The following is a 24924-nucleotide window of genomic DNA, read 5'->3' as shown; positions in this document are numbered from 1 at the left end:
CCTGGCTGCTCTACTTCCGATCCAGCTCTCTGCTATGGCCTGGGAAAACAGTAGAAGATGGCCCTAGTCCTTGGGCCCCTGCACCCATGTGGGAGACCCGGAGGAAACTCCTGGCTCCTGGCTTCAGACTGCCCCAGCCCCAGCTGTTGTGGCCATTTGGGGAGTGAACCAGCGGATGGACCTTTCTGTTATCTCTCCCTCTCTGTCTGTAACTCTGTCTCTGAGGTAAATAAATAAAATCTTAAAAAAAAAAAAAAAAGCTTTGATTCTGGTCAAGTCACTCTTGGCCCTTCTTTGTGCCTACGGTCCTCTTAGCTAACAGAGGCACTGCAAATGCCCCTACTGGAGTTACCCTCTGCAGCCCCAGAGGGCATGTATGCCACACATGGAGTGTAGCCTGTACTGGATGCTACTCTGCTTTGTAGTAGCTGTGTGATCTGGAGCGAGCCAATTTCTATGTCTTGGTTTCCTCTTCTGTAAAATGATATCTAATCATAACACACACATACTGCTTACCTCTACCAGTCTCTGTTCATTTAATCCTTACAGCCGCGCCAACAGGGAAGAAACCATGATCTGAGGCACAGAGAGGTTGAATGACTTCCCAAAGATCACATAGCTGGTAAACTGTAGAACCAAGACTCTAAGGCAAGTTCCAGAATCCAGTTCTAGCCACTACACCTTCAGCTTCTCCAAAGGAAGACTTGCCCACAGTGTTGAGGATTAACTGAGATAATATATGCAAGGCCCTGTACTTCACAAGTGCGTGAGAGGCAGCAGCTGTAGTTGTTACGGAAGGATTTTCTGTACCGCACTGAGAAAGCCGCAAGGTTTTTTCTTTGAGCAGAGGGAATAAGAGGGCAAAAGAGAAGAGGAGCACTGAACACCTAGGACACAAGAAGTCTACCTGGCTGGGCCTTGGAGAGAACGTGGTGACTCTTTCCGAACTCAAAGTCGAAAAGTCGAGCCTTGGCAGCTGAGAAGCAGACCCACGGTACCGCAGCGAGGCCGCAGAGCCCGCGCGGTCGGCCCTCCACCCCACCTCCAGCCCCCGCGGCCCAGCTCGGGCGTGAACCGGGTTCCCAGTCCCTCCCGCGGGCCCGCCCCACGCCGGGCGGGGCCTGGCCCGCCCTCGCCGCCGATGGCCGCAGAGTCTCGGGCCCGAGGCGCGCGCGGGGTGCCGGGCCGGGCCGGGGCCGGATGGCAACGTGGAGGCGGGACGTGCGGCTGACCGGCAGCCAGCGGCTGCTGTGCGCCGGCCTGGCGGGCGCGCTCAGCCTCAGCCTCACCGCGCCCCTGGAGCTCGCTACCGTGCTGGCCCAGGTCGGCGTCGCGCGAGGCCACGCCCGGGGGCCGTGGGCCACAGGGCGCCGGGTGTGGCGGGCCGAGGGGCCCCGGGCCCTGTGGAAGGGGAACGCGGTGGCGTGCCTGCGCCTCTTCCCCTGCAGTGCCGTGCAGCTCGCTGCGTACCGCAAGTAAGAGCCGGGAAGCCGGGAAGTTGGGAAGTCGCCCTGAGTCGGGGCCCTGTGGTGGGGACGGCCCCTTCCGGGTCACGTGGGAGCCCCTTGCAGCAGCTGGGCCAGGAGGCCCCTAAAGTGCAGTCCCCCAGTTTTTTGTTCTTTGATGTTGTCTTGGGATTCATGCCCTACAAACCGCACACAGCCTGGCCCTGAGAGGCTCGCTAGGTTGCATGGGGCGAGGAGGTGGAATGGAACGCGAGGAGGTATGGGGCAAAGGAATGAAGACTTCTCCATAGGGATGACTCCTGAGACCATGCCCACCGTCCCCCAACTTGGGAAATGTTCTTTGGCCGGCTTAGGTGGAAAGAGACCCTTTTGAAAAAGCGTGTGTGTGTGTGTGTGTGTGTGTGTAGAGCTGTGCGTAACCAATGCCCCAAGAAGAAAAGTGCTTGGTAAGGGGAAAGGGCCCAAGCCTTATTACCCCAGGGAGGCCACCAGATTGTGCCCACTCACTCTCTCAACTTGAGGACCACACCAGGGGCTGCAGACTCCCCTCTCCAAGCTACAAGCAGCCCCTCCAGCCTATGACGTCACCCCGCTCCCAGCTGCCCACCCGGACTCTCTTTGAGCTTTTCGTACCTTTGGACATCCACATCCACAGCTGCTCCTTGGGGAAAGAGAGAAATGCGTTGGAGCTAGATAAGATGCATCAAAGTAGGAAGGCTAGGGATGGCATTTCCGGAACAGGAAGTAGCTGTCTGTGAGGGCTGACGGTCCCTGGGTCTCTCACTCCTGGGGCACTGTGCCAACTCTGGAGATTGGCCTTGGCTCTGAATTAGACAAACAGCTCACAGCTGCTGGGCAGATAGATGTGCTCTATCTTGACCACAGAGCTCAGCCTTGGTGGCTAACAGAGCATTTTGCCTTGACACTCACTTGGAAGACCAGAGCTGATAAGGCCTCTTGGCAGCTGGCAAGCTGAACGGCATCATCCCGATCACTGAGCACTCTAGGCCAGCACTCATTGTGTCTCTGCCTGGGAGTGGCATCCCCTTCTCTCTCTTCTGGAGAGAGACTCATGGGTAGGGTCACGTGGTATTTGTGTCAAGGCTCTTCTCCCTTGCCCTGGCAGTCTGTGACCAGTTGTCCTCTGACTTCCTCCCTGCTTCACTCTGTTCTCCACAAAGTGGTATGCAAATCTCCCTTCGGGTGGAATAGAATGTGTGGGGGAAGAACTAAACAGACTGGTTGAAGTGCCCTAGCCGTTCTGCTAGCCAACTAATAGATACACCTCGTTTGATTTCTACAACTCTGCTTCCTGCCCTGTGAGGTCCAAAGCAGAACTGGGCTCAGACCACTCACGCAACTCCTCTGTGGCTGAGCTGAGCTCCACCACCTGGCCTTGACTCCAAAGCTTAGATTGTTTCTATTGCATCACTCTGCCTTCCTCTCTGTATTCATTTGACATGAATTTCATTAAGCTACATGAGGTGCCCAGTGTGTGCACGATGCTCAGGGCATTGCAGGGATGAAAGGGGCACAATCCCGGTGCCCCCAGGAGCTAACAGGGGAATAGAGGAATAAAAACAGTGTACCCACAAGAATAGACCCGTGCTACCTTGTTTGCCATGGATGAAATGCTATGGCAGTTTACATTTCTGATGAGGGATGAAGAGGAGGAAGTGTGCAGGCTTCACAGAGGAGAAAAAACAAATGTTGGCTTGGCCTTGGGAGAATGAATAGGAGTCTGCTAGGCAAAGATGGGGAGAAAGATATTGCAGATCGTGTCAGGAAGGGCACAGAGGTGGGCAGACATGTGGCATGACTGGAAATACAGCCAGAAAAGCAGGTTGGAATGAGAGCTTGGGGGTTCAGCTTAAAGAAGTTTAGACTTGACTTGGTATGCAAGGGTAGCTGTGGGAGATTTTCTTTTCTTTTTTTTCTTTTTTTTTTTTTTTTGCAAGGAGAGGGCGGGGTAACTGTGATTAAAGCAATTCAAGGGAATTAGTGTCACATGATAGCAGGATAGGATGACTAGAGAGGAGGAAGATTGGGGGTGGTAGGACCAGTTAGGAACCTGTTACACTAGTCCATGTGGCAACAGAAGGTACCTGAAACAGGCTGATGACAGTGAGAGGGGAAAAGAGGAGATGTGTGGAAGAGGAAGAACCAAAAGTGACCTTAGCTAGGTTTGCTAATAAATTGTTTTCCTGCAGGATTATTTTCTCTCTGGAAACAAAAAGCAAGTATTTCAGTGAGTGGCAAAGCATAGTTAGGAAACAAAGTGCTTTCCTTGCAACAAAAAATGATATTCTTGGTTTATCATTATACTAATTCATTTGTACTCTTGCCTGACCCTGCATTTGCAACTTGGCTGTGGGTAATGGGACAGCTTATGATCTTGAGTTTGAGCAAAGCATCTACATCCCACGTGATCAGGGAATGAAGTGGTTAAATGCCTTGTCCGTGAATACAACTAATGGCAGAGCTGGAACTTCAATCCAGGTCTGCTGGCTCCTTAGTGCGGGACTCTCTCTACCACTGCGCTGCTGAAATGTCCGCTTACTTGGATTCATGATCAAGGGTCCACTCAGTAGTCTACTGGGGAGCTAAGGCCTTTTTAAAAAAAGATGGATTTATTTGAAATAGAGACAGACAGACACAGGTTAGGGGAAGCTGGGATCTTGTAATAATTATTACCTGACACAATAGGTGGCTTTCAAATGCATCAAATAGAAAACACACCTCCCCCCAACTTTATTCCACAACTTCTTGTCTATCCGTGTGTAAACATAGCTTTGGGTCCCTGAAGCTCTGAAATTGTTCATAATCAACACCATTTCCTTATTGCATAACCTTCTTGAGTTTGTGTTTGGCTGCCTTGGCTGCTAACCTGTGCTAGGTTGAAATGTTGGCAGTTCTGATCACATATACCCAGGGTGTTTGTAATATCTGCAGTGACTGAAAGGAAGGGTAGCTTATCCCCTCTCCCTGGAAAAAGCACAGTACATGGATGTGTGGGGGTGAGGAGGAGCAGGCTTGGAAACACTGGTGCTCCACCCAATCAGACAAGAGTTTAAGATATAGATACCATAGAGCTGGCATAGTGGTACAGCCGGTTAGGCCACCACCTAGGACACTAGCATCCTGTATGGGCACTGGTTTGAGTCCCAGCTGCTCCCTTTCTGATCTAGCTCCCTGCTAATGTGCCTGAGAAATCATCAGAGGATGGCCCAAATCTTTGGACCCCTGTACCCATGTGGAAGAGCCAGATGGAGTTCCAGACTCCTGGCTTTGGCCTTGCCTATCCCCAGCCATTGAAGCCATTTGGGGAGTGAACCATCAGATGGAAGATCACCCCCAACACATACACCCTGTCTGCCACTCTGCCTTTCAAATAAATAAATCTTTAAAAAAAAAAAAAAAGATACAGAGACCAGGATGATGTCATTAGTGGCCTACCTTGATTCTAAGGGAAAGGATTAGTTGTCCTGTCTCTTATCAGATGGCAGGAGTCTGAGAAAAAAGGATTCCCTGTGACTCTTCTCTTTTATTTCATATATTTATCATAAGACCTTACTTCATAAAACAAACTGATACAAGATAGAGTTCTTCCTACTTCAAGTCATTCAATGAGCCAAGAGCCTATTTCTCATTCAGTTGCCCCTGTCACACACTTCCTTGTCTTCTGTCAGGACTGTTAAACTCTCTTATGCCCTATGCTGAGTGCTAGTGCAGTGCCTGGCACATTCAGTAAACAAATCATGAATTAACTAATGCCCTAGAAGTGGCCAACTGGAATGGGGAATAAGGGGGAATGAATGGCATTTCTTTCAGCACTTCAGACTCCCCCTTCTAGGTTGTTCCAGCTTGCTGCAGACCACCCCTCCAGCCAAGCATTTGCAGTTCCTTTAATTCCTGCGCACCTCCTAAGGTTCCTCTCCAATATGACTGGCCAGTGGATGGAGCGGGGAGCAACTAGGAAGTATGCAGACACTAAAACTGAGGCACTGGAGAATGGTAGCTTTACTTACCTGCATCTTAAAAGTAGCTGGTTAGAGGCTGGCGCTGCGGTGTAGCGGGTAAAGCTGCTGTCTGCAGTGCCGGCATCCCATATAGGTGCTGATTCAAGTCTCGGCTGCTCCACTTCCAATCCAGCTCTCTGCTGTGGCCTGGGAAAGCAGTGGAAGATGGCCCAAGTCCTTGGGCCCCTACACCCGCGTGGGAGACCTGGAGGAAGCTCCTGGCTTCTGGCTTCGGATCTGCACAGCTCCAGCTGTTGCGGCCACTTGGGGAGTAAACCAGCGGATGGAAGACCTCTCTCTCTCTCTCTCTCTCTCTCTCTCTGCAACTCTGCCTTTCAAAGAAATAAATCTTAAAAAAAAAAAAAAGGAGCTGGTTAACTAAAATAACTGTTCCAGTTGAGACAGTTGAGGTAGGATGACAAAGTGAAGTCAAGATTCTCCTACAGCTTGAAGGAAATGGTTTTGATGCAGAGTGTCTAGGAACAAAAAACAAAACAAAACAAAACAAAAAACAAAAAAAAAAGCTGTCCTAGGATGCTTCAGATGGCTTCACTTGACTACTCACTTTTTTTAAAGATTTATTTCTTCTTTATTTGAAAGAGTTACACAGAGAGAGGAGAGGCAGAGAGAGAGAGAGAGAGAGAGAGAGAGGTCTTCCATCTGATGGTTCACTCCCCAATTTGCAGCTATGGCCAGAGCTGCGCTGGTCCAAAGCCAGGAGCCAGGAGCTCCCTCTGGGTCTCCCGTGTGGTTGCAGGGGCCCAAGCACTTGGGCCATCTTCTACTGCTTTCCTAGGCCACAGCAGAGAGCTAGATCAGAAGTGGAGCAGCCAGGTCTCGAACTGTCACCCATATGGGATGCCGGCGCTTCAGGGCGCTTCAGGCCAGGGCGTTAACCCGCTGCGCCACAGCACCAGCCCCCAGACTACTCACTGTTATCATTCAGATGATCCAGGCCTGCTGACAGCTGGAGGAACAGGAAATGCACCTCTTCACCAGAGGTTTGAAAGCCAAAGAACTGGCAATGTTCCCATTTTTCAAAAGATGAAATACTTCTGTTTGGCCTAGCTCTGTTGACTTACGTTTTAGTCCAAACCGTCACTGTTCCTCTCCTCCTCTCCCTACCCCTACTCTCTGACAAATGCTGTTCTTATTTTCCCTCGTTTCTGAACCCTCTTGGATTTTGTTCTCATGAGCAAGAAGGAGTAAAATTCCTTTACTTCCTGGCCAGGGAACTTGAGAAGAATCCCCTTAGAATGATTTCTGCCCAGCAGGCTCTTGTGACTAGGGATGCCCTGCTTCTGAAAGGAGGAATTGTAACAGAGTGGCTTCCATTTTCCATTTGGGAAAGTACTCCCCCCCAAGCCATTTTTGGTGAAATTGTAAAAAGAGCAACACAGACTAGATGAGAAAAACTCACATACCTACATCCCAAATTTGACAGGTGAAAGGTAGACAGTATGAAAGATACTTCAAATATCTTTTATTTTAATACAAGAAATACAATATTATAGGTAAAGCCCAGTCTCATCTCTTCTCTACTTTCCCAGGGGTCTATTTTTATATTTCTTCATGTGTATTTTTATCTGTGTCTATTGATAATACTGTTTGCAGAATGCATTTTTTTTAAAGATTTATTTTATTTATTTGAAAGAGTTACAGAGAGAAGTAGAGACAAAAGAAAAAGGTCTCCCATCCACTGGTTCGCTCCCCAAATGGCCAAAACAGCCAGAGCTAAGCTGATCTGAAGCCAGGAGCTTCTTCCAGGTCTCTTACGTGGGTGCAGGGGCCCAAGGACTTGGGCCATCTTCTACTGCTTTCCCAGGCCATAGCAGAGAGCTGGATCGGAAGTAGATCAGCTAGGACTCAAGCCAGCACCCATATGGGATGCCGACACCGCAGGTCAGGGCTTTAATCCACTACACCACAGCATCAGCCCTCCAGAATGAGTTTCTTCTAAGTTAGAGATTTTCATACACGGTAGATCACTCTGTAGGTTGTGGTTTTCACTAGATATTATGCTTTTGTGATTTATCCATGTCAATATATAGGCCTGTGCTCATTCATTTTAACCAGATAATATCCATTGTATGATGATACTGCAATGTATTCTTTCCCCCTGCAATGGACATTTAAGTTGTTCGCATTTTTCATGCTTACTGACAATGCTGTATATGTTTCCATGTGTACACATGCAAGAATTTCTCTAGGGTGTACACCTAGAAATGGAATTGCTTGCATAAAGGTAGGTGTTTTAGTTTGTTTTGTTTTGTTTTGTTTTACAATTTTACTAGCTACTACAAAGTGGTCGTACCAATTTACATTTCTGCCAGCAGTGGGTGAGAATTCATTTTTACATATCCTCACTATCACTTGATAGTATCAGGCTTTTTAATCTTTGCCAGTCTACCGTGTGAGAAATAGTATCTTGTTATTGTTTGTAGTTGTCATTTTGGGGGGCTTACTAAATGAGGCTGGCCTCTTATAACCATTAAACCAATACATTTTTGAAACTCAATGATTGGAATGTTCAGAATCAGCATCTTAAAAATTTTCATTCTTTCCATGTTTCAAGGAAACAAAAAGGATGCATTGCAACTTGGTACTGACCAAGTACTTCTGTGTATTTACATCCCACAGGCAAGCCAAGGTTGACGTTTATACAGATAAAAGAGGGAAATGCTAAAAGTAAAGTGGGAAGGACTTGGGGGAGATAGAAGAAGGTTGGACAGCATGGTATATAGTAGCATTTAAATGTGTTATTCATTAATACTAGTATGAGGAGACTTCAAAAGCTCCTGAAAAAAAAAGAAAGCAAAAGAGAAGTTTACTTTGGTGCAAAAACGTTTTAAATCCATGCATATTTTTATAGTATGTATTTTCCATGACCTTTGTCAAGAACCCTCATACAGTACTATAATAGTCTTCGCTTGCAAAGCACTTCCAATCCTGGAAAATATTTTTAGGAGTAGCATAGAACACTTGGACACAACCAGTAGCTGATTCCTTTGGGCTTTATCCCTATTTTCTCCCAGGTTTGTCGTGCTGTTCACGGATGATCTAGGCCATATTTCCCAGTGGAGTTCCATCATGGCTGGGAGTCTCGCAGGCATGGTTTCCACCATTGTGACATATCCTACAGACCTCATCAAAACCCGGTTGATGGTTCAGAATATCCTGGAACCATCTTACAGGGGGCTCCTCCATGCTTTTTCTACTATTTATCAACAGGAAGGGTTCCTGGCCTTTTATCGAGGGGTTTCCCTCACTGTCTTAGGTAAGATGGAATTTTTCACGTTATTCAAGAAAGGGTTGTGTTTTCTTTTTTTTTCTTTTTGATATATAGAAATGTATCATATACCTACCTTTGTGACAATTGAAATAAGTTTTGCTGAGGCCAAATTGTGTAGACTCAATCTAGATGGAGCCTGTTAGCTTTTAGCTTCATATGATTCCACAGCCATAAGCCCCACCACCACCACCAAACTTTGATCATTGACATGCCAGGGAGGGGAGTGGGACAGAGAGTGGAGAGCTCAGGGCAAACTGATAGGAAAGCAAACCTAAACGCACACCCCTCCCACTGACTGCAGGAGTCTGCAGTGTGCATGCATACATGTAGGAACACAACTAGGGTTGAAACCATCCATGGTATTTGTGACCTTTGCCAGAACTGCACACACATGAGAGAGCTTTTAACAGTTCATGGGAAACGTGCATTATCTTGTAATTTCATTGTTCCATGAACATTTTGCAGGCACCGGGCGGGGGGGGGGGGGGGGGCAATTGCTAGCTCTAGTAGACTGTCACCCTTTATCTGATCTTTGTTGCAGCATTTGATTATATCAATTACCTCTTTCAGCAACTTGGCTTCTGGGACCTCCCTTCCCCAGTCACCTGGGTGTCTCCAGCTCTCTGGCAGTTCTTTCTTCTCTGGTCTATCTATCTGGGCCATCTGATATTGCCAGTTCCTAAGTGTTGTTCTTCCCCGGAGCTGCTTCCTTGGCTTCCTTTTCACCCTCTGCTTTAGCTTTCTTCTCACCATACTCTCCATTAGGGAAAGCTAATGGCTTCAATCAGCAACACTGTGCTTTATGACTCCCAATCTCTACCTCATAAATCATAACGACGAACATTTTGGAGGGTGCTTACTGTGTGCCAGGAACTGTGCTGAGTGCTTTGCATCCAGTTTCTCAGTTAAGCTTCATTGTATTTTACTTCTTCAAGTCTGATTTTTAATTGACACATAATCATTATACATATTTGCAATGTGCCATGTGATGTTTCAATACATGTAAATATTCTATCATGTTAAAATGAGGGTACCTAGCGTATCACCTCAAACAACTATCATTTTTTTGTGGTGAAAATGTTCAAAATGTTTTCTTATAGCAATTTTGAAGTACATAACATGTTATGTGCAGTCACTCTACTGTACAATAAAATACCAGAACCTATTCCTCTTATATCTAACTGTAACTTTGTACCCATTGACCAACCTCTAAAGGTCTGATTTTACAGACCAGATTAGGGAAGCAACACAACTTATTCAAGGTCGCATAAATAGAAAATAGGAGAACCTAGATATATCACTCCAGAACCCTGGCTTTCAGCCACTGACTTATACCAGTTTTCAATGGCAGAATGAGAAGCTGTTATTGGACACCTTGTAGGTATCCATGCTACCTAGGCACATCAATTGCAAGATGCACTCAGCTGTCCTCATTCGACTCCCACCTCCTCTTCCTTCTGTGTCCTCTAACGAATGAGACCACCTTTCTTTCACCCAGAGAAACCTCGGGATCTCTTCAACTCCTCCTCTCCCTCCATTTCTGTCAGGCACCAAATCCTGTCACTGTGACCTCTTCTAATTCTCAAGCCTGGCCCTCCTTCTCCATGCCCATCTCCTCTGCCCTGTCTCATGCCCTCATCATCTGTCCTATAGACTCTTGCAACTCACATTCATAGATTCAGGCTGCCATCCGCTCCCAGCATGGGGCCTCTTTGCCCCAGCTGGCCCTGTGCACGGCTGCCACGCTGGAGGGACCTTTCCATGTACACTATGATTGTTTTGCTGGTTTCCTTAAAAGCTTTCAGTGACTCCTTCTGGGCTGTGGCAGAAAGCCCAAATTCCTTCTGGCCGCCCAGATCCTTCAGACATGCCCCCTCCCAGTCTATCCTGCCACACCTCCACCTGTTCTTTCTCCAGCCACAAAGAAAAAACTCACATTTCCTGCCAATGCCACTCCTTTTGTGCATGCTGTTCCCTCCACTTGCACTGCCTTTCCGCTCTCACTGTCTGATGAATTCCTACTCATTCCTCAAGTCCGGTTCTAGAGTCCTCCCTTCTGTCAAGTTCTTCCTGACTGCCCCCAGGCAAAATTAATCCCACAGATCTCTGTGTACTCAAAGTATTTTGTATAGCACCCTTTTCTGGCACACATATGGGGCTATACTTAGCAGTTTCCCCTGGCTGTCTCCTTCCCGAGATGGTGAGCATTTCCAGGAATTAGCCTGCTCCTCTTTGTATCCCCAGCACCCGGCATAGGGCCCAGCACATAGCATAAGCTCCCCAAATGTTTTCTGAATGAAGGTAAATGGGAGAATTGTGAGTCATTTTTAACATATGTTCCCTAAATAAATACAGCTATGTATTGCTTAATGGCGGAGACCTGTTCTGAGAAATGCAGCACTAGACAATTTCATCACTGTGCCAACATCATCAAGTGTGCTTACACAAGCTTAGATGATGTAGGTCAGTCACTCGATGTGGACTCTTTTTTTTTTTTAAAGATTATTTATTCGAAAGGCAGAGTGACACAGAGAGAGGGAGAGACGAGAGAGAAAGAGATCTTCTGTCCACTAGTTGACTGCTGAAATGGCCACAAAGACCAGATCTGGACCAAGCCAAAGCCACAAGCCAGGAACACCATCTCTGTCTCCTAAATGGGTGGCAGGGGCCCAAGTACTCAGGCTATCTGCTGCTGCTTTTCCAGGCACACTAGCAGGAATGCTGGATCAGAAGCAGAGCAGCCAGGACTGGTGCTCCAACATGGGATGCCAGTGCTGCAGGCAGTGGCTTAATATATTGTGCCACAATGCCAGTCCCTTGATGTCTCTTGATGAAATCCTGAGACACAATAAACACAGGATGTATGAAGTGGCTGCTGGTATAACATGGCACACTGTTTCATAGTAAACTTTAAAAAAAAAAGATTATTCGAAAGGCAGAGTTACAGAGAGAGAGAGGTAGAGGCAGATCTTCCATCTACTGGCTCACTCTTCAAATGGTCTCAACAGCCAGGGCTAGGCCAGACTGAAGCCAGGAGCCAGGAGCTTCTTTTGGGTCTCCCATGTGGGAGCAGAGGCCCTAGCTCTTGGGTCATTGTCCGCTGCTTTCCCAGGCCAGAGCAGAGAGCTGGGTTGGAAGAGGAGCAGCCAAGACTCAAACTGGTGCCCATATGGGATGCCTGGCATTGCAGGTGGCGACTTTACCTGTTATGCCACAGCTCCAGCCCCTGTAAACTTTTTTTTTGTAAGTAGAAATACCCATACATATACTATCTAGATGCCATAATGAACATCTTGCTACAATTAATGTTTTATATTCAAAAATCCCAATAAAAAGTATAGTAACTATATCAACCAGTAACAGCCATTTATTATCATTATCACATACTGTGTTCTGCACACAATTGAGTATGTAGTACTTTTAGCTGACTGACAGCACAGTAGGTTTGTGTACACCAGGATCACCACAAACATCCGAATAACGTATTGCACTATGATGTCACTCGGAATTTTTCAGTTTCATTATAATCATATGGCACTGCTGTCATATATGTGGTCTATTACTGACCATAGCATAACCGCATTGTATTTTTCTAAACAACCTTATGTGTGTTACCTTCCCTTTTATATATCATTTTGAGGGAGAAATTTAGCCCCTCTATAAAATGAAGATTGTCACTGAAGTTTCTGGAAGTTTATAAAAGTGCCACCTTCTACATTACTTGCTCAACATCATAATTACTAGAAAGATATGGAAAGTACACAGTATAGGATGTTCACTGGGCCCTGATATGGCTGTGCCATTTTCAAATGCAAGGTCAGGACATTTCCCTCTTCTCTCACCACTGAAAGTCTCTCACTTTCCAGTTTTCATAGAATGTTTCATTCTTAGCTAGAAAAAAAGTCCTTCCTAGTCCCCAAAACTTGCGTAGGTGCTTCCCATTAACTTTTGTCTTGGGAGTGATTTTATTCCCCAACATTAGGTGTTTGATTGTTGGTTTTTTTTGTTTTTGTTTTTGTTTTTTACATTTCAAACACCCAGAACAATTAAGAGAATTGTAAACACACATACATAGACCCACCATTTAGATGCTATAATTAATGTTTTGCTTTATGACATATTTATCCATCTATTCATTGCTCTAGCTGTTCATCAATCCATCTCTTTTTGGACGAAGATGTCAGTGTAAGGTGTGAACATTAGTACACTTCACTCCTAAACCCTTCAATGTTTGTGTCATTAACTGGAGTTCAGTATTTTTTTATGATTCTTTTTAAAGCATAATGTATGTGAAGTACACATATCTTTAGAGAAGCATTTGATGCATTTTGACAAATAAGAAAACCCCTATCAAAATACAGTATATTATCACTCTCAAAAGTTCCCTCATCCTCCTTCAGTTGGATCAGTGTTTGCAAGGCCAGAATCCCAACTGATTATTGCCAGGCTCCCCTGCAGACATTTCTGTTCTCATGCCACTGTTTTCCCAGAGGCATCAGCAGTGTCTCTGGCCTTGCCTTGCAGGTGCTTTCCCGTTCTCTGCTGGTTCCCTTCTGGTCTACATGAACCTGGAGAAAATCTGGAATGGACCCCGCGATCGGTTCTCTGTCCTGCAGAACTTTGCCAATGTCTGCCTGGCTGCGGTGGTCACACAGACCATCTCCTTTCCCTTTGACACCGTCAAGAGAAAGATGCAGGTGAGGAGCTGGGCTGAGGGGATGCCTTGGAATGTTTGTGACCGGGTAGCAGAAGCAAAATTACCCTGAAGGATGCCAAGTTGCCAAGGAGTTGGTGACTGCTCATACAAATACAACGCAAACCCCTACTCCATGGCATTTCCGCTGCTAACCGCAGGGCTATTGGCTGGGGTTCAAGCTGCTCTTCATCCCTATACTCTGTTTTCTTTTATAAAGCCTTCAGGTGAGGCCCCTCTTCTTGCTGGTTGCAACACTAGTGATTCTCCCTCCTCCAAGAGCAGCAGGTGGGTAGATCAAGCCCAGCTGCCCACCAGCCCTCCCGCCGTCCCCCTCCCCCTCCCCTCCCCCTCCCCCTCCCCCTCTCCCTCCTGGTGGCCTCCATTGGGAGTAAAGATGCAGTACTCTTGCTTTCCTCCCTGACTTCACCTCATTGGAACATGCGGGCTAGAACTCACATAAGCCAGGAACTACAGCTTAACAAGGGTCCCGTAGCCTCTGACTCCCCTGCTGAGGAAGTAACTGCATTTAAAATGCATCTCCCTAGGAAACTCACCTTTCTCTAGGGAGCACAGAGGCAAAAGCCTATTAACCAGAGGCTTCAAAATGAGTAATTGGCTTAGCCTAGAAGAAGCCCATTTTGGTAAAAAGAAAAATCAAACTGGTTCAATAAGATCACGGGAGTCACAGCCACATCGTACAGTGGGAGCAGGCTCAGAATCCAAGGCTGAAGCCTTGTGTCTTCCCTTTACCCTGCTCACTCCCTTAAAATTCTACTTCTGTAGGTTCCCCTGGCTCTCTGGCCTCTTCTGTGCAAATCTCGATTTATACAATTGATATTTCCCTGAAGAGCTATATGGAAATTAATTTCAGATCAGTTAAATCCAATGTTAAAAAATCAGCTCTTGCTGACTTTGTTTTCCTTTGTTCTTTCCTTTTTTTAAAAGATTTATTTATTTATTTGAGGCAGAGAGACAGAGAGGTCTTCCATCCACTGGCTCATTCCCCAAATGACTGCAACAGCCGGAGCTGGGCCAATCCAAAGCCAGGAGCCTGAAGCTTCTTCCAGGTCTCCCATGTGGGTACAGGGGCCCAAGGACTTGGAACATCTTCCACTACTTTCCCAGGCCATAGCAGAGAGCTGGATTGGAAGTGGAGCAGGCGGGACTTGAACCGGCGCCCATATGGGATGCCCGCATTGCAGGCAGAGGCTTTATCTGCTACTCCACAGTGCAGGCCCCTGATAACTTTGTTTCTCATGTGGCTCTCACTTGTGCATCTGCTTTTTCAATGCTTCTTCCCTATCCCACTCCCAAGTCCCCTCCCTAGTACTCTTGGCTAGTCTGGGCCATCACTTACCCCAGCACTATAAAAACCTTCAGGTAGGTTAAGCAAATATACATCTTAGACAAATATACATCACTACAACACTCAAGTCTGCCAGCACCAATCCATGAAATTTTCATCTGTCTGGGTTCATGTGCAAATAGATAAATAACTGTCATATTGTTATAATTATAGTATAGGTACAAATTTAGACCCTGCTAATGCATGCTTCTTTATGTAAAAGACATTTCTAATTTTAAAAGTAATACACATGGGGCTGATGTTGTGACAAAGCAGGTTAAGCTGCCACATGGGATGCCTATATCTCATATCAGAGTGCATAGGATCAAGTCCTGCCTCTGCTTCTGATCCAGCTTCCTGCTAATGCACCTGGGAAGGCAGTAGGTGACAGCTCAATACTTAGGTTCCTGCCATCCATGTGGGAGACCCTGAGGGAGTTCCTGTCTCCTTCTGAGCCCCAGCTGTTATGGATATTTGGGGATGTCCAAACATCCATATATTTTCCAGCAGATGGAAAAATCTTTCTTTCTCTCTCCCTTTGTCTCTCCTTCTTTACCTACCTTTCAAATAAACAAAGTGTCACTCTGCCTTTCAAATAAATAAAACTTAAAAAGAGTAATATATATACCATATTTTTTAAATTTTATGCAATTATACCTATTATTATTGTTTTTATTTCTAACTTTGCTTTTCTGCTTATAAATTGTATCCCATCCCACAATCCTATGGTTATTCACTTATATGTTCTTTAAATATCTTTTGTTATACTTTTAAAGATGTATTTATTTGAAAGGCAGAATGATAAGAGATGGAGGGAAAGACACAGAGGGAGATATCTTCCATCTGCTGGTTCTCTCCCCAAATGCTCACAACAGCCAGGGCTGGCCTACGCCAAAGCCAGGAGCCTGGAACTCCAACTGAGTCTCCCATGTGGGTGACCAGGTGTACGTTAGCAGGAAGCTGGATAGGAAATGAAGTAGCTGGGAATTGAACCGGCACTCCAAATAATTGGTGGGTGTTCCAAGTGGTGTTTATCCTGCTGTACCACAACACCAGTCCCTTTTGGTATAAATTTTACAATTAACATTTTAATACATTTAGAATTTAACTAGTGGCCGGCGCCGTGGCTCACTAGTCTAATCCTCTGCCTGCGGTGCCAGCACCCCGGGTTCTAGTCCCGGTCGGGGTGCCGGATTCTGTCCCGGTTGCTCCTCTTCCAGTCCAGCTCTCTGCTGTGGCCAGGGAGTGCAGTGGAGGATGGCCCAGGTCCTTGGGCCCTGCACCCGCATGGGAGACCAGGAGAAGCACCTGGCACCTGGCTCCTGGCAACGCGCCAACCGTAGTGGCCATTGGGGGTGAACCAACGGAAAAGGAAAAGGAAGACCTTTCTCTGTCTCTCTCTCTCACTGTCTAACTCTGCCTGTCCAAAAAAAAAAAAAAAAAGAATTTAACTAGTATGTGATGTGAAGAAATCCTCTAACTTTTAACAAATAGTTTACCAATTGGTTAAGCACCATATTTTGAATAATCTTTGTTTTTGCCACTTCTTTGTGATGTAGCTTTCATCACATAGTAAGTGTTTCCGTATCTTCTATGGTCTCTATCCCCAGGCTACATATTCTATTCTGTTCTGTTCTGTTGATATGTCAGTCTGTTCTTAGGTCAGTACTGTAACTGTTTCAATTACTATAACTTTATAATACTTTTTAACTCTCATCTCTCTTATTTGCAGCATTTCTATGATTATCCTGTCATTTGTCCTTCTGGCAAATTTTAGAATTTCCTTGTGATTAGGGTTGTCAATATATATATTGACAGGCAGAGTGGACAGTGAGAGAGAGAGAGACAGAGAGAAAGGTCTTCCTTTGCCATTGGTTCACCCTCCAATGGCTGCCGCGGTCGGCACCCTGTGGCCGGCGCACCGTGCTGATCCGATGGCAGGAGCCAGGTACTTATCCTGGTCTCCCATGGGGTATAGGGCCCAAGCACTTGGGCCATCCTCCACTGCACTCCCTGGCCACAGCAGAGAGGTGGCCTGGAAGAGGGGCAACCGGGACAGAATCCAGCTCCCTGACCGAGACTAGAACCCGGTGTGCCGGCGCCGCAAGGCGGAGGATTAGCCTAGTGAGCTGCGGTGCCGGCCGGGATTATATATATTTTTAAAGATTTATTTATTTATTTAAAAGTCAGAGTTACACAGAGAGAGACGGAGAGGCAGAGAAAGAGGTGTCTTCCATCCACTGGTTCACTCCCCAGTTGGCTGCAATGGCCGGAGCTGAGCCTATCCGAAGCCAGGAGCCACAGCAGAGAGCCAGATCAGGAGTGGAGCAGCTGGGACATTAATCGGCGCTCATATGGGATGCCATCACTGCAGGCGGTGACTTTACCCACTACACCACAGAGCCGACCCAAAAATATTCTGCCTTTTCTTCAGGAGCATGGTATATCTCTTCTTTACTTTGTGATTGCCAATATCCGACCTTTTTGGTATACTCAAATGGCAATTTCATATGGTTCAACCTTTAGAAAAGTTGCTTTTATTTATATGGTGTTCATTTTCTTCCTTAAAAAGATACTTTCTTTGAAAAGAAAAGCTGGGCAGAGGAGGGGTAGGAAGACGGTATTACATATGAGGCTACTTCCCAAAGTTTGTGTAAAATGGAATTAAAAGATAAGTTTATTTTGATGTAAAATAAATTTGAAATCCATGCATAGTTTTTTCATAATTTGTATTTCCTATGAACTTTTTGAAGACCCTTCATACTACATTTTTTTATTCATTAAAAAAGATCCTAGCCTTAAGACTTTCTCACTGCCATGGGCATCTTTCCAGCACTTTCTGGAGTGTTATTTATTTATTTAGTTTTTTTTAACTTTTATTTAATGAATATAAATTTCCAAAGTACAGCTTATGGATTACAATGGCTTCCCCCCCATACCGTCCCTCCCACCCGCAACCCTCCCCTTTCCCACTCCCTCTCCCCTTCCATTCACATCAAGATTCATTTTCGATTATCTTAATATACAGAAGATCAGCTTAGTATACATTAAGTAAAGATTTCAACAGTTTGCTCCCACACAGACACATAAAGTGAAAAATAATAGATGATTTTTTAAATGATGATGAAATCAGATCAGACCTACTGTCATGTTTAATCCCAGTGAGAGTCAAGTTGGGAATTGATAATTTCTTTCTTTTTTTTTTTTTACAGAAGATCAGTTTAGTATACAGTAAGTAAAGATTTCAACAGTTTGCACCCCCATAGAAACACAAAGTGAAATATATTGTTTGAGTACTCGTTATAGCATTAAATCTCAATGTACAGCACACTAAGGACAAAGATCCTACATGAGGAGTAAGTGCACAGTGACTCCTGTTGTTGACTTAACAAATTGACACTCTTGTTTATGGCCTCAGTAATCACCCTAGGCTCTTGTCATGAGCTGCCAAGGCTATGGAAGCCCCCTGAGTTCACCGACTCTGATCATATTTAGACAAGGCCATGGTCAAAGTGGAAGTTCTCTCCTCCCTTAGGAGAAAGGTACTTCCTTCTTTGATGACCCATTCTTTCCACTGGGATCTCACTCACGGAGATCTTTCATTTAGGTTTTTTTTTTTTTCCCCAGAGTGTCTTGGCTTTCCATGCCTGAAATACTCTCATGGGCTTTTCAGCCGGATCTGCATGCCTTAAGGGCTGATTATGAGGCCGGAGTGCTGTTTAGGACATTTGCCATTCTATGGGTCTGCTGTGTATCTCACTTCCCATGTTGGATCATTCTCTCCCTTTTTGATTCTATCAGCTAGTATTTGCAGACACTATTCTTGTTTATGTGATCCCTTTGGTTCTTAGTCCTATCATTAAGATCAATTGTGAATAGAAATTGATCACTGGGACTAGTGAGATGGCATTGGTACATGCCACCTTGATGGGATTGAATTCGAATCCCCTGGTATGTTTCTAACTCTACCGTTTGAGGTAAGTCAGCTTGAGCATGTCCCGAATTGCACACTGGAGTGTTATTTATACATAATTCAAGGTTTGGTGAGCTCAGCTTCTTCCCCTTTGGTCCAAAACTAGGCTTTTGAGCCTGGGGGTAAAGATAGGGTCTAGAGCTGGTCGGTGAGAAAGGGTTTCAGATGAAGTTCAATGACTTCTAAATGTGAGGTTGAGGGGTGTTAGTCATCTTTCTCCATCAGTCTTTAACTTTTCTTTCTCTTCATGGGGGTTGAATAATTACACCCCATGCCATACTAGATCACTTGTATGTCCTTACCATGGCAGTCTACTACAAACCAGAGTGAGATACACTAGAAGTGGGTATTTGAGGGTAATTCTGATCAGCTTTCCCCCTTGTATGGAAACTTTCTAGATAATTCATAGACAAAGCTTCAAGAAAAAGCTTTCAAGTAAATTCAAAGTCATAATGGTTGTAAAAAAAAGACCTGAAGTAATTGTGCTGTATTCACAAAATAGGATCAGCATCTAATTATGAATAACATCATAAATGTCATGTAAAGATATAGGAAGTAAATTCTTGAGGTTGCAGTCAAAGTGTTATTTCACAGGGGTTAATAAACATAATATCTTGTCCACTCTATATTAAAAAGTGTTTAAGCCTAAGACAACCACAGACTGCTTCTTAAATGTAAACATGGCATTGTCTTGACTGACCATTAGATGTCGCTGCAGTAAATAGAGAGTACTTGCACATGCCGAGGGTAGTGGAGCCTGTAGCTCAGTGATCTGTGTCCAGTTCCTAACCTTATAATCCCTCCTTGAAATCCATCTTCAGTTTGGAGGATAAGGAGCCTTGAAACAACAGGCTTAACCCTAAAGTTGTTGTTGTTCCTAAAAAGTAAACAATGCAAATTCACCAGGTAGAGAGTGCTTTAAAAACAGCCTGCTCCCAGTGGAGCAGGCAGGGTTTGCCAGCAGAATTTGTAATGAGGAACCTCTGCAGGGCAGCCAGGCTGCTGTGGCCTGAACACACTTAATGGTGCCATTTGTATTCCTTTGGCTTTCTCATTGTACTGCCCATCATGAAGCAAATCAATGACAGGTGTTTGGCGGATAACCAACCGGACAGGGAATTTTTCTTAACCTCTACACTGACTGGCCCCTTTGTCTGACTGTCTCACTCTCCTAATATGCATTTATCCAGATACACACACACACACACACGCACACACATACACACATACAATCTGCCCATTTAATGCCACATCAGGTTGGAACTCTTGTGAATATTAGTGACAGTAATCAGAAGTCTTGTTTAGCCACCTGAGCCCTTCCTTCACCATGCTTACACTCATTTTATTCCCTTTTTCTTGCCTTGGCTCCTGGCTGGCATGCTAGACAGTGGAGAGGTAAATTATGCACGTGCATGTTTTGATGGAAGGGTTTCTGGCGAGAAGGGGGTGGGTCAGTCCTGCACACAAATGGAATGAGGTGCTCCCCACCTTGTGTGCTTTCCCAGGCCCAAAGACCACCCTACCTGAAATCTTCTCTACATTTCAGTGCATTTTGGCTCAAGCTATTCCAGATACAACTTGGCCCTTTTATCTTTGTATCTCACATACCTGGACAGACTGGCAGCATTTAGTGTATTGCGACAACAAATGGGAAGAGTAAAATACTGTCAGAGATTAATTTTTATGATTAACCTATGGGCTTCTAATAAGGACCACAGATTCCTAAAGAAAGGGTTCTCTAAACAGGTGCATATGGAAGACAGAGGGGGGACAGGCTGGGAATACTGCCTGGAAAATGCAAGAAACATCTGGGATCATGGAAGCCTTAGAATCTGCTAGGCCTTCTGAGAGGATTGGGCATCAGGCCCAAGCTTGGTTCCCCCACAGCTCTGCTTGCCACCCTCCCCCACTGCCCATATCAGTGTCTCCATTTCGTCAAATATAAAACCAAGTCTCAGCCTGTTACTTTATTCCCTACACGGACTTTGACCCCTACTCTGTGGCTCACAAGGTAAGCAGGATTAGGCCAGGTCAGCATTTGAACTGAAAGCATATAAGATGAAGGACAAAGGTGGTATCTGAGTGGCACAGCTGACTGAGCAGAATACAGATGGTTGGTGAATAAACAGAGGCCCTAGCCTGCTCAGAGAGATGCCAAGTCCACCCGAGATGCTTACCACCTTGAGCTGCCTTGGCTGAACTGGACATAGCGGCTTGGTCACTCATCCCTGTTATGTTGTCTCCTGCTCAAATCCACATCTTCAGCCCTGACCTCCCTCCTGAGTCTATGGCACTTCCACTGTTACCTCAGATTTAATATGTATCAAACTGAGTTCCCTTGCCCCTAAAACTTTCTTCCCAGAGTTTTACATTTCGATACCATCATTGCCCCAGTTACCCAGGCTCAAAATCCAGAAGTTACTAAGATTTATTTATTTGAAAGAGTTACAGAGGAGAAGAGGCAGAGGCACAGGCAGAGAGAGAGAGAGAAGGAGGGAGAGAGAGAGAGATTTTCCATCCTCTGATTCGCTCTCCAAATGGCTGCAATGGCCAGGGCCCAAAGCCAGGAGTCAGGAGCTTCTTCCTGGTCTCCCACATGGGTGTAGGGGCCCAAGCACTTGGACCATCTTCTGCTGCTTTTCCCAGGTGCATTAGCAGGGAGCTGGATCAGAAGTGGAGCAGCCAGGGTTTGAACCAACACCCATAAGGAATGCTGGCCCTGCAGATGGTGGCTTTACCTGCTATGCCACAGCACTGGCCCCGAGAAGTTGTATTTGACTGTTCTCACCCCCTGTCAGCCTTGAGAACACTTGCTTCTTCATTCCTAATGCTCCCACACTGGTCTTTTTGTCACTGACCCCTGGCCTAATCTAGGACCTTATCAGGTCATTCCTAGGCTATTACAGTAATCCTTTAATTGGTCTCCAGGATTTAAAAAACTTTTCCTTTTAATTATTTGTTGGAGAGGCAGAGAAAGGCAGGGAGGGAGGGAAGGGGGAGAGACAGAGAGACAGAAATGGAGATAGAGATGGAAAAAGAGCTGGCCCGTCTACTGGTTCATTGCAAAATGCCTGGATCAGCCAGGGCTGAAATCAGGGAGCCAGGAAGTCAATTCAGGTCTCCCACGTGGGTGACAGGAATGCAGTTACTTGAGGTACTGCTGCTGCTTTCCAGGAAAGCGTTACAGAAAGCTGAAGTCATGGGTTGGAGCAGGATGCAGAATCCAGATACTCCTATATGACAGGAAGGCATCGCTTTTTTTAATTTTAATTTTTAATTAGTTCTTAACAGATTCAATATGACACACAGAGAGAAAGACAAAGATAGACACAGAGGGGCCTGTACTGTGGCACAGTGGGTTAACGCCCTGGCCTGAAACGCCGGCATCACATATGTGCGCTGGTTCTGGTCCTGGCTGCTCCACTTCCAATCCGGCTCTCTGCTATGGCCTGGGAAAGCAGTAGAAGATGGCCCAAGTCCTTGGGCTCCTGCGCCCGTGTGGGAGACCTGGAAGGAGCTCCTGGCTCCTCGCTTCGGATGGGCACAGCTCCAGCCATTGTGGCCAATTGGGGAGTGAACCATCAGATGGAAGATCTCTCTCTCTCTCTCTCTCTGCCTCTCCTCTCTCTGTGTAACTCTGACTTTCAAATAAATAAATAAATAAATCTTTTATTAATAAAAAAAGAACATAATGAGGGGCTGGCACTGTGGCATATTGGGTAAAGCCGCTGCCTGCAGTGCCAGCATCCCATATGGGTGCCAGTTCAAGTCCCGGCTGCTGCACTTCTGATCCAGTTCTCTGCTCTGGCCTGGGAAAGTAGTAGAAGGACCCCTGCACCTGTGTGGGAGACCCAGAGGAAGCTCCTGGCTCCTGTGGCCAATTGAGGAGAGAACCAATGGATAGAAAACCTCTCTCTGCCTCTCCTTCTCTCTGTGTGTAACTTTGACTTTCAAATAAATAAATAAATCTTTAAAAAAAAAAAAAGAACATAATGATATTCCCTTCCTCCCTCCCTCCCAGCCTCGGCAGGAAGGTGTTTTACCCACTAAGCCTACCCTGAATTCTAAACCTGAGCATGAGCATTGATGTACCAGGCACTGTGCTAAGAGCTTTATGTCCTTTATCATTTGATTCTTACAACAGCCCTCCAAAGTGGGCACTGTTATTATTAAGCCTATAGCACGCAAGTTCATCTATCCGTAACTGAACTGGGATAGAAACCCAGGTAGCTTGACTCCAAGGTCAATGCTAATTTCAGTCCCCTGACACCCAGCCCACCTTCAGATCTTTTCTTGAGATCTGCCAGTACTGTGTCCTCCTGCATTGCTCCTAGAGAATAGAAGCTGAGCCCCTTGGCCTGGCATATTTCCTTTACCAACTTTGCCATCTGCCTTGTGCAGAGGCCCTTCATGTCAGGAGTTGCAAAATCAAATGTCCACAAAACTTGGAAGTATCATAAAAGCAGAGAACACAAGGAAACCCGGATAACATAGACTCAATCCCTAGAGAGTTAGCTTTCAAATGCAGCCTGAGCCATCGTGGCTTCTTACAGAAAGCATTCTGGAGAGCTGAGCTTCACTGTGCTCACCAATGTGCTTAGCATCTAAATATGGATAACAGAAAGGAATAAAGAGTCAGTGGAGGATGAATGCCATTTAGAAATGTAGGCCTAGTTTTCAAGGGAGCCTAAAAGTCCAGATTGTTTTGGTAAAATGTCCCAATTTTTCAGTGTTGGCAAGTAAAAATTGGTAAGTACTCCCTTTGCTAAATAAAATATAACTTTTTTATTACCTCTGCTCCATTCAAGCCTCCAATTCCATCAAAATAATCTTAGTCCCCAGGCCGGTGCCGCAGCTCACTAGGCTAATCCTCCACCTTGCGGCGCCGGCATACCGGGTTCTAGCCCCGGTCGGGGCGTCGATTCTGTCCCAGTTGCCCCTCTTCCAGGCCAGCCCTCTGCCGTGGCCAGGGAGTGCAGTGGAGGATGGCCCAAGTGCTTGGGTCCTGCACCCCATGGGAGACCAGGATAAGTACCTGGCTCCTGCCATCGGATCAGCACGGTGCGCCGGCCGCAGGGTGCCGGCCGCGGCAGCCATTGGAGGGTGAACCAACGGCAAAGGAAGACCTTTCTCTCTGTCTTCTCTCTCACTGTCCACTCTGCCTGTCAAAAAAAATAATAATAATAATCTTAGTCCCCTTCCATCAACCCCTGAAGACAAAGTATATTTCATGTTCTAGTCCCAGACCTTTGTTCCTGCAGCTACCCCTACCTACCTGCAGCATCTATCCCCGCCCACTAAAGGCTCAACTGAGGTTTGCCTCAGTGATGGCTGTCTCATCTGCACATACCAGGGTCCTTCAGAAAGCTCATGGGGAAAATAGAATTAAAAGACAAGGTTATTTTGGTGCAAAAATTTGAGGGCTGAGTGTTTGATGTAGTAGTTAAAACCCTCTCTTGAGACTCTCACATCCCATATCAGAGTGCCTGGGTTTGAGTTCTGGCTATGCTCCCAATTCCAGCTTCCTGCTAATGCACACCCGAGAAGGCAGATGTAATAGCTCAAGTGGTTGAGTTATTGCCACATGTGTAGGAGACTTAGATTGAGTTCCTGGCTCCTGGCTTCGGCCCGGCCCAGTCTCCTTGGCTGTTACAGAAATTTGAGGAATGAACCAGTAGACAGGAAATCTCTCTCTCTCTCTTTCTCTCTCTCCCTCCCTTCCCTCCCTTTTTTTTTTTTTTTTTTTTTTTTTTTTTTTTTTTTTTTGACAGGCAGAGTGGATAGTGAGAGAGAGAGACAGAGAGACAGAGAGAAAGGTCTTCCTTTGCCGTTGGTTCACCCTCCAATGGCCGCTGCGGCCGGCGCACCGCGCTGATCCGAAGGCAGGAGCCAGGTGCTTCTCCTGGTTTCCCATGGGGTGCAGGGCCCAAGCACTTGGGCCATCCTCCACTGCACTCCCTGGCCACAGCAGAGAGCTGGCCTGGTAGAGGGGCAACCGGGACAGAATCCGGCGCCCCGACTGGGACTAGAACCCAGTGTGCTGGCGCCGCTAGGTGGAGAATTAGCCTATTGAGCCGCAGCGCCGGCCTCCCTCCCTTTCAAAACAAAAAGTTTAAAAAAACTCAAGTGAGTA

General features: G+C 46.1%; 1 protein-coding gene across 3 annotated transcripts in view; it reads left to right on the top strand.

The window, feature by feature from the left end:
• Positions 1 to 277: 277 nt before the first annotated feature.
• SLC25A43 (solute carrier family 25 member 43) overlaps positions 278 to 24924 on the top strand; it is a 56087-nt gene continuing 31440 nt past the window's right edge. Inside the window, exons 1-3 of one of the 3 annotated variants that reach the window (XM_089324135.1) lie at positions 278 to 1475; positions 8521 to 8762; positions 13302 to 13474. In XM_089324135.1, the coding sequence (XP_089180261.1) occupies positions 1201 to 1475; positions 8521 to 8762; positions 13302 to 13474 (690 nt within the window). In that variant the 5' untranslated portion in view covers positions 278 to 1200. The remainder of the gene's footprint in view (positions 1476 to 8520; positions 8763 to 13301; positions 13475 to 24924) is intronic. The other 2 variants (XM_089324136.1, XM_008272927.5) reach the window with 2 other exon arrangements.

The sequence above is a fragment of the Oryctolagus cuniculus genome, chromosome X, assembly GCF_051225735.1.
Source record: "Oryctolagus cuniculus isolate XC-2025 breed Fujian yellow rabbit chromosome X, ASM5122573v1, whole genome shotgun sequence".
Lineage (NCBI taxonomy): Eukaryota > Metazoa > Chordata > Mammalia > Lagomorpha > Leporidae > Oryctolagus > Oryctolagus cuniculus.
This window is presented reverse-complemented; position numbering and strand designations above follow the sequence as displayed.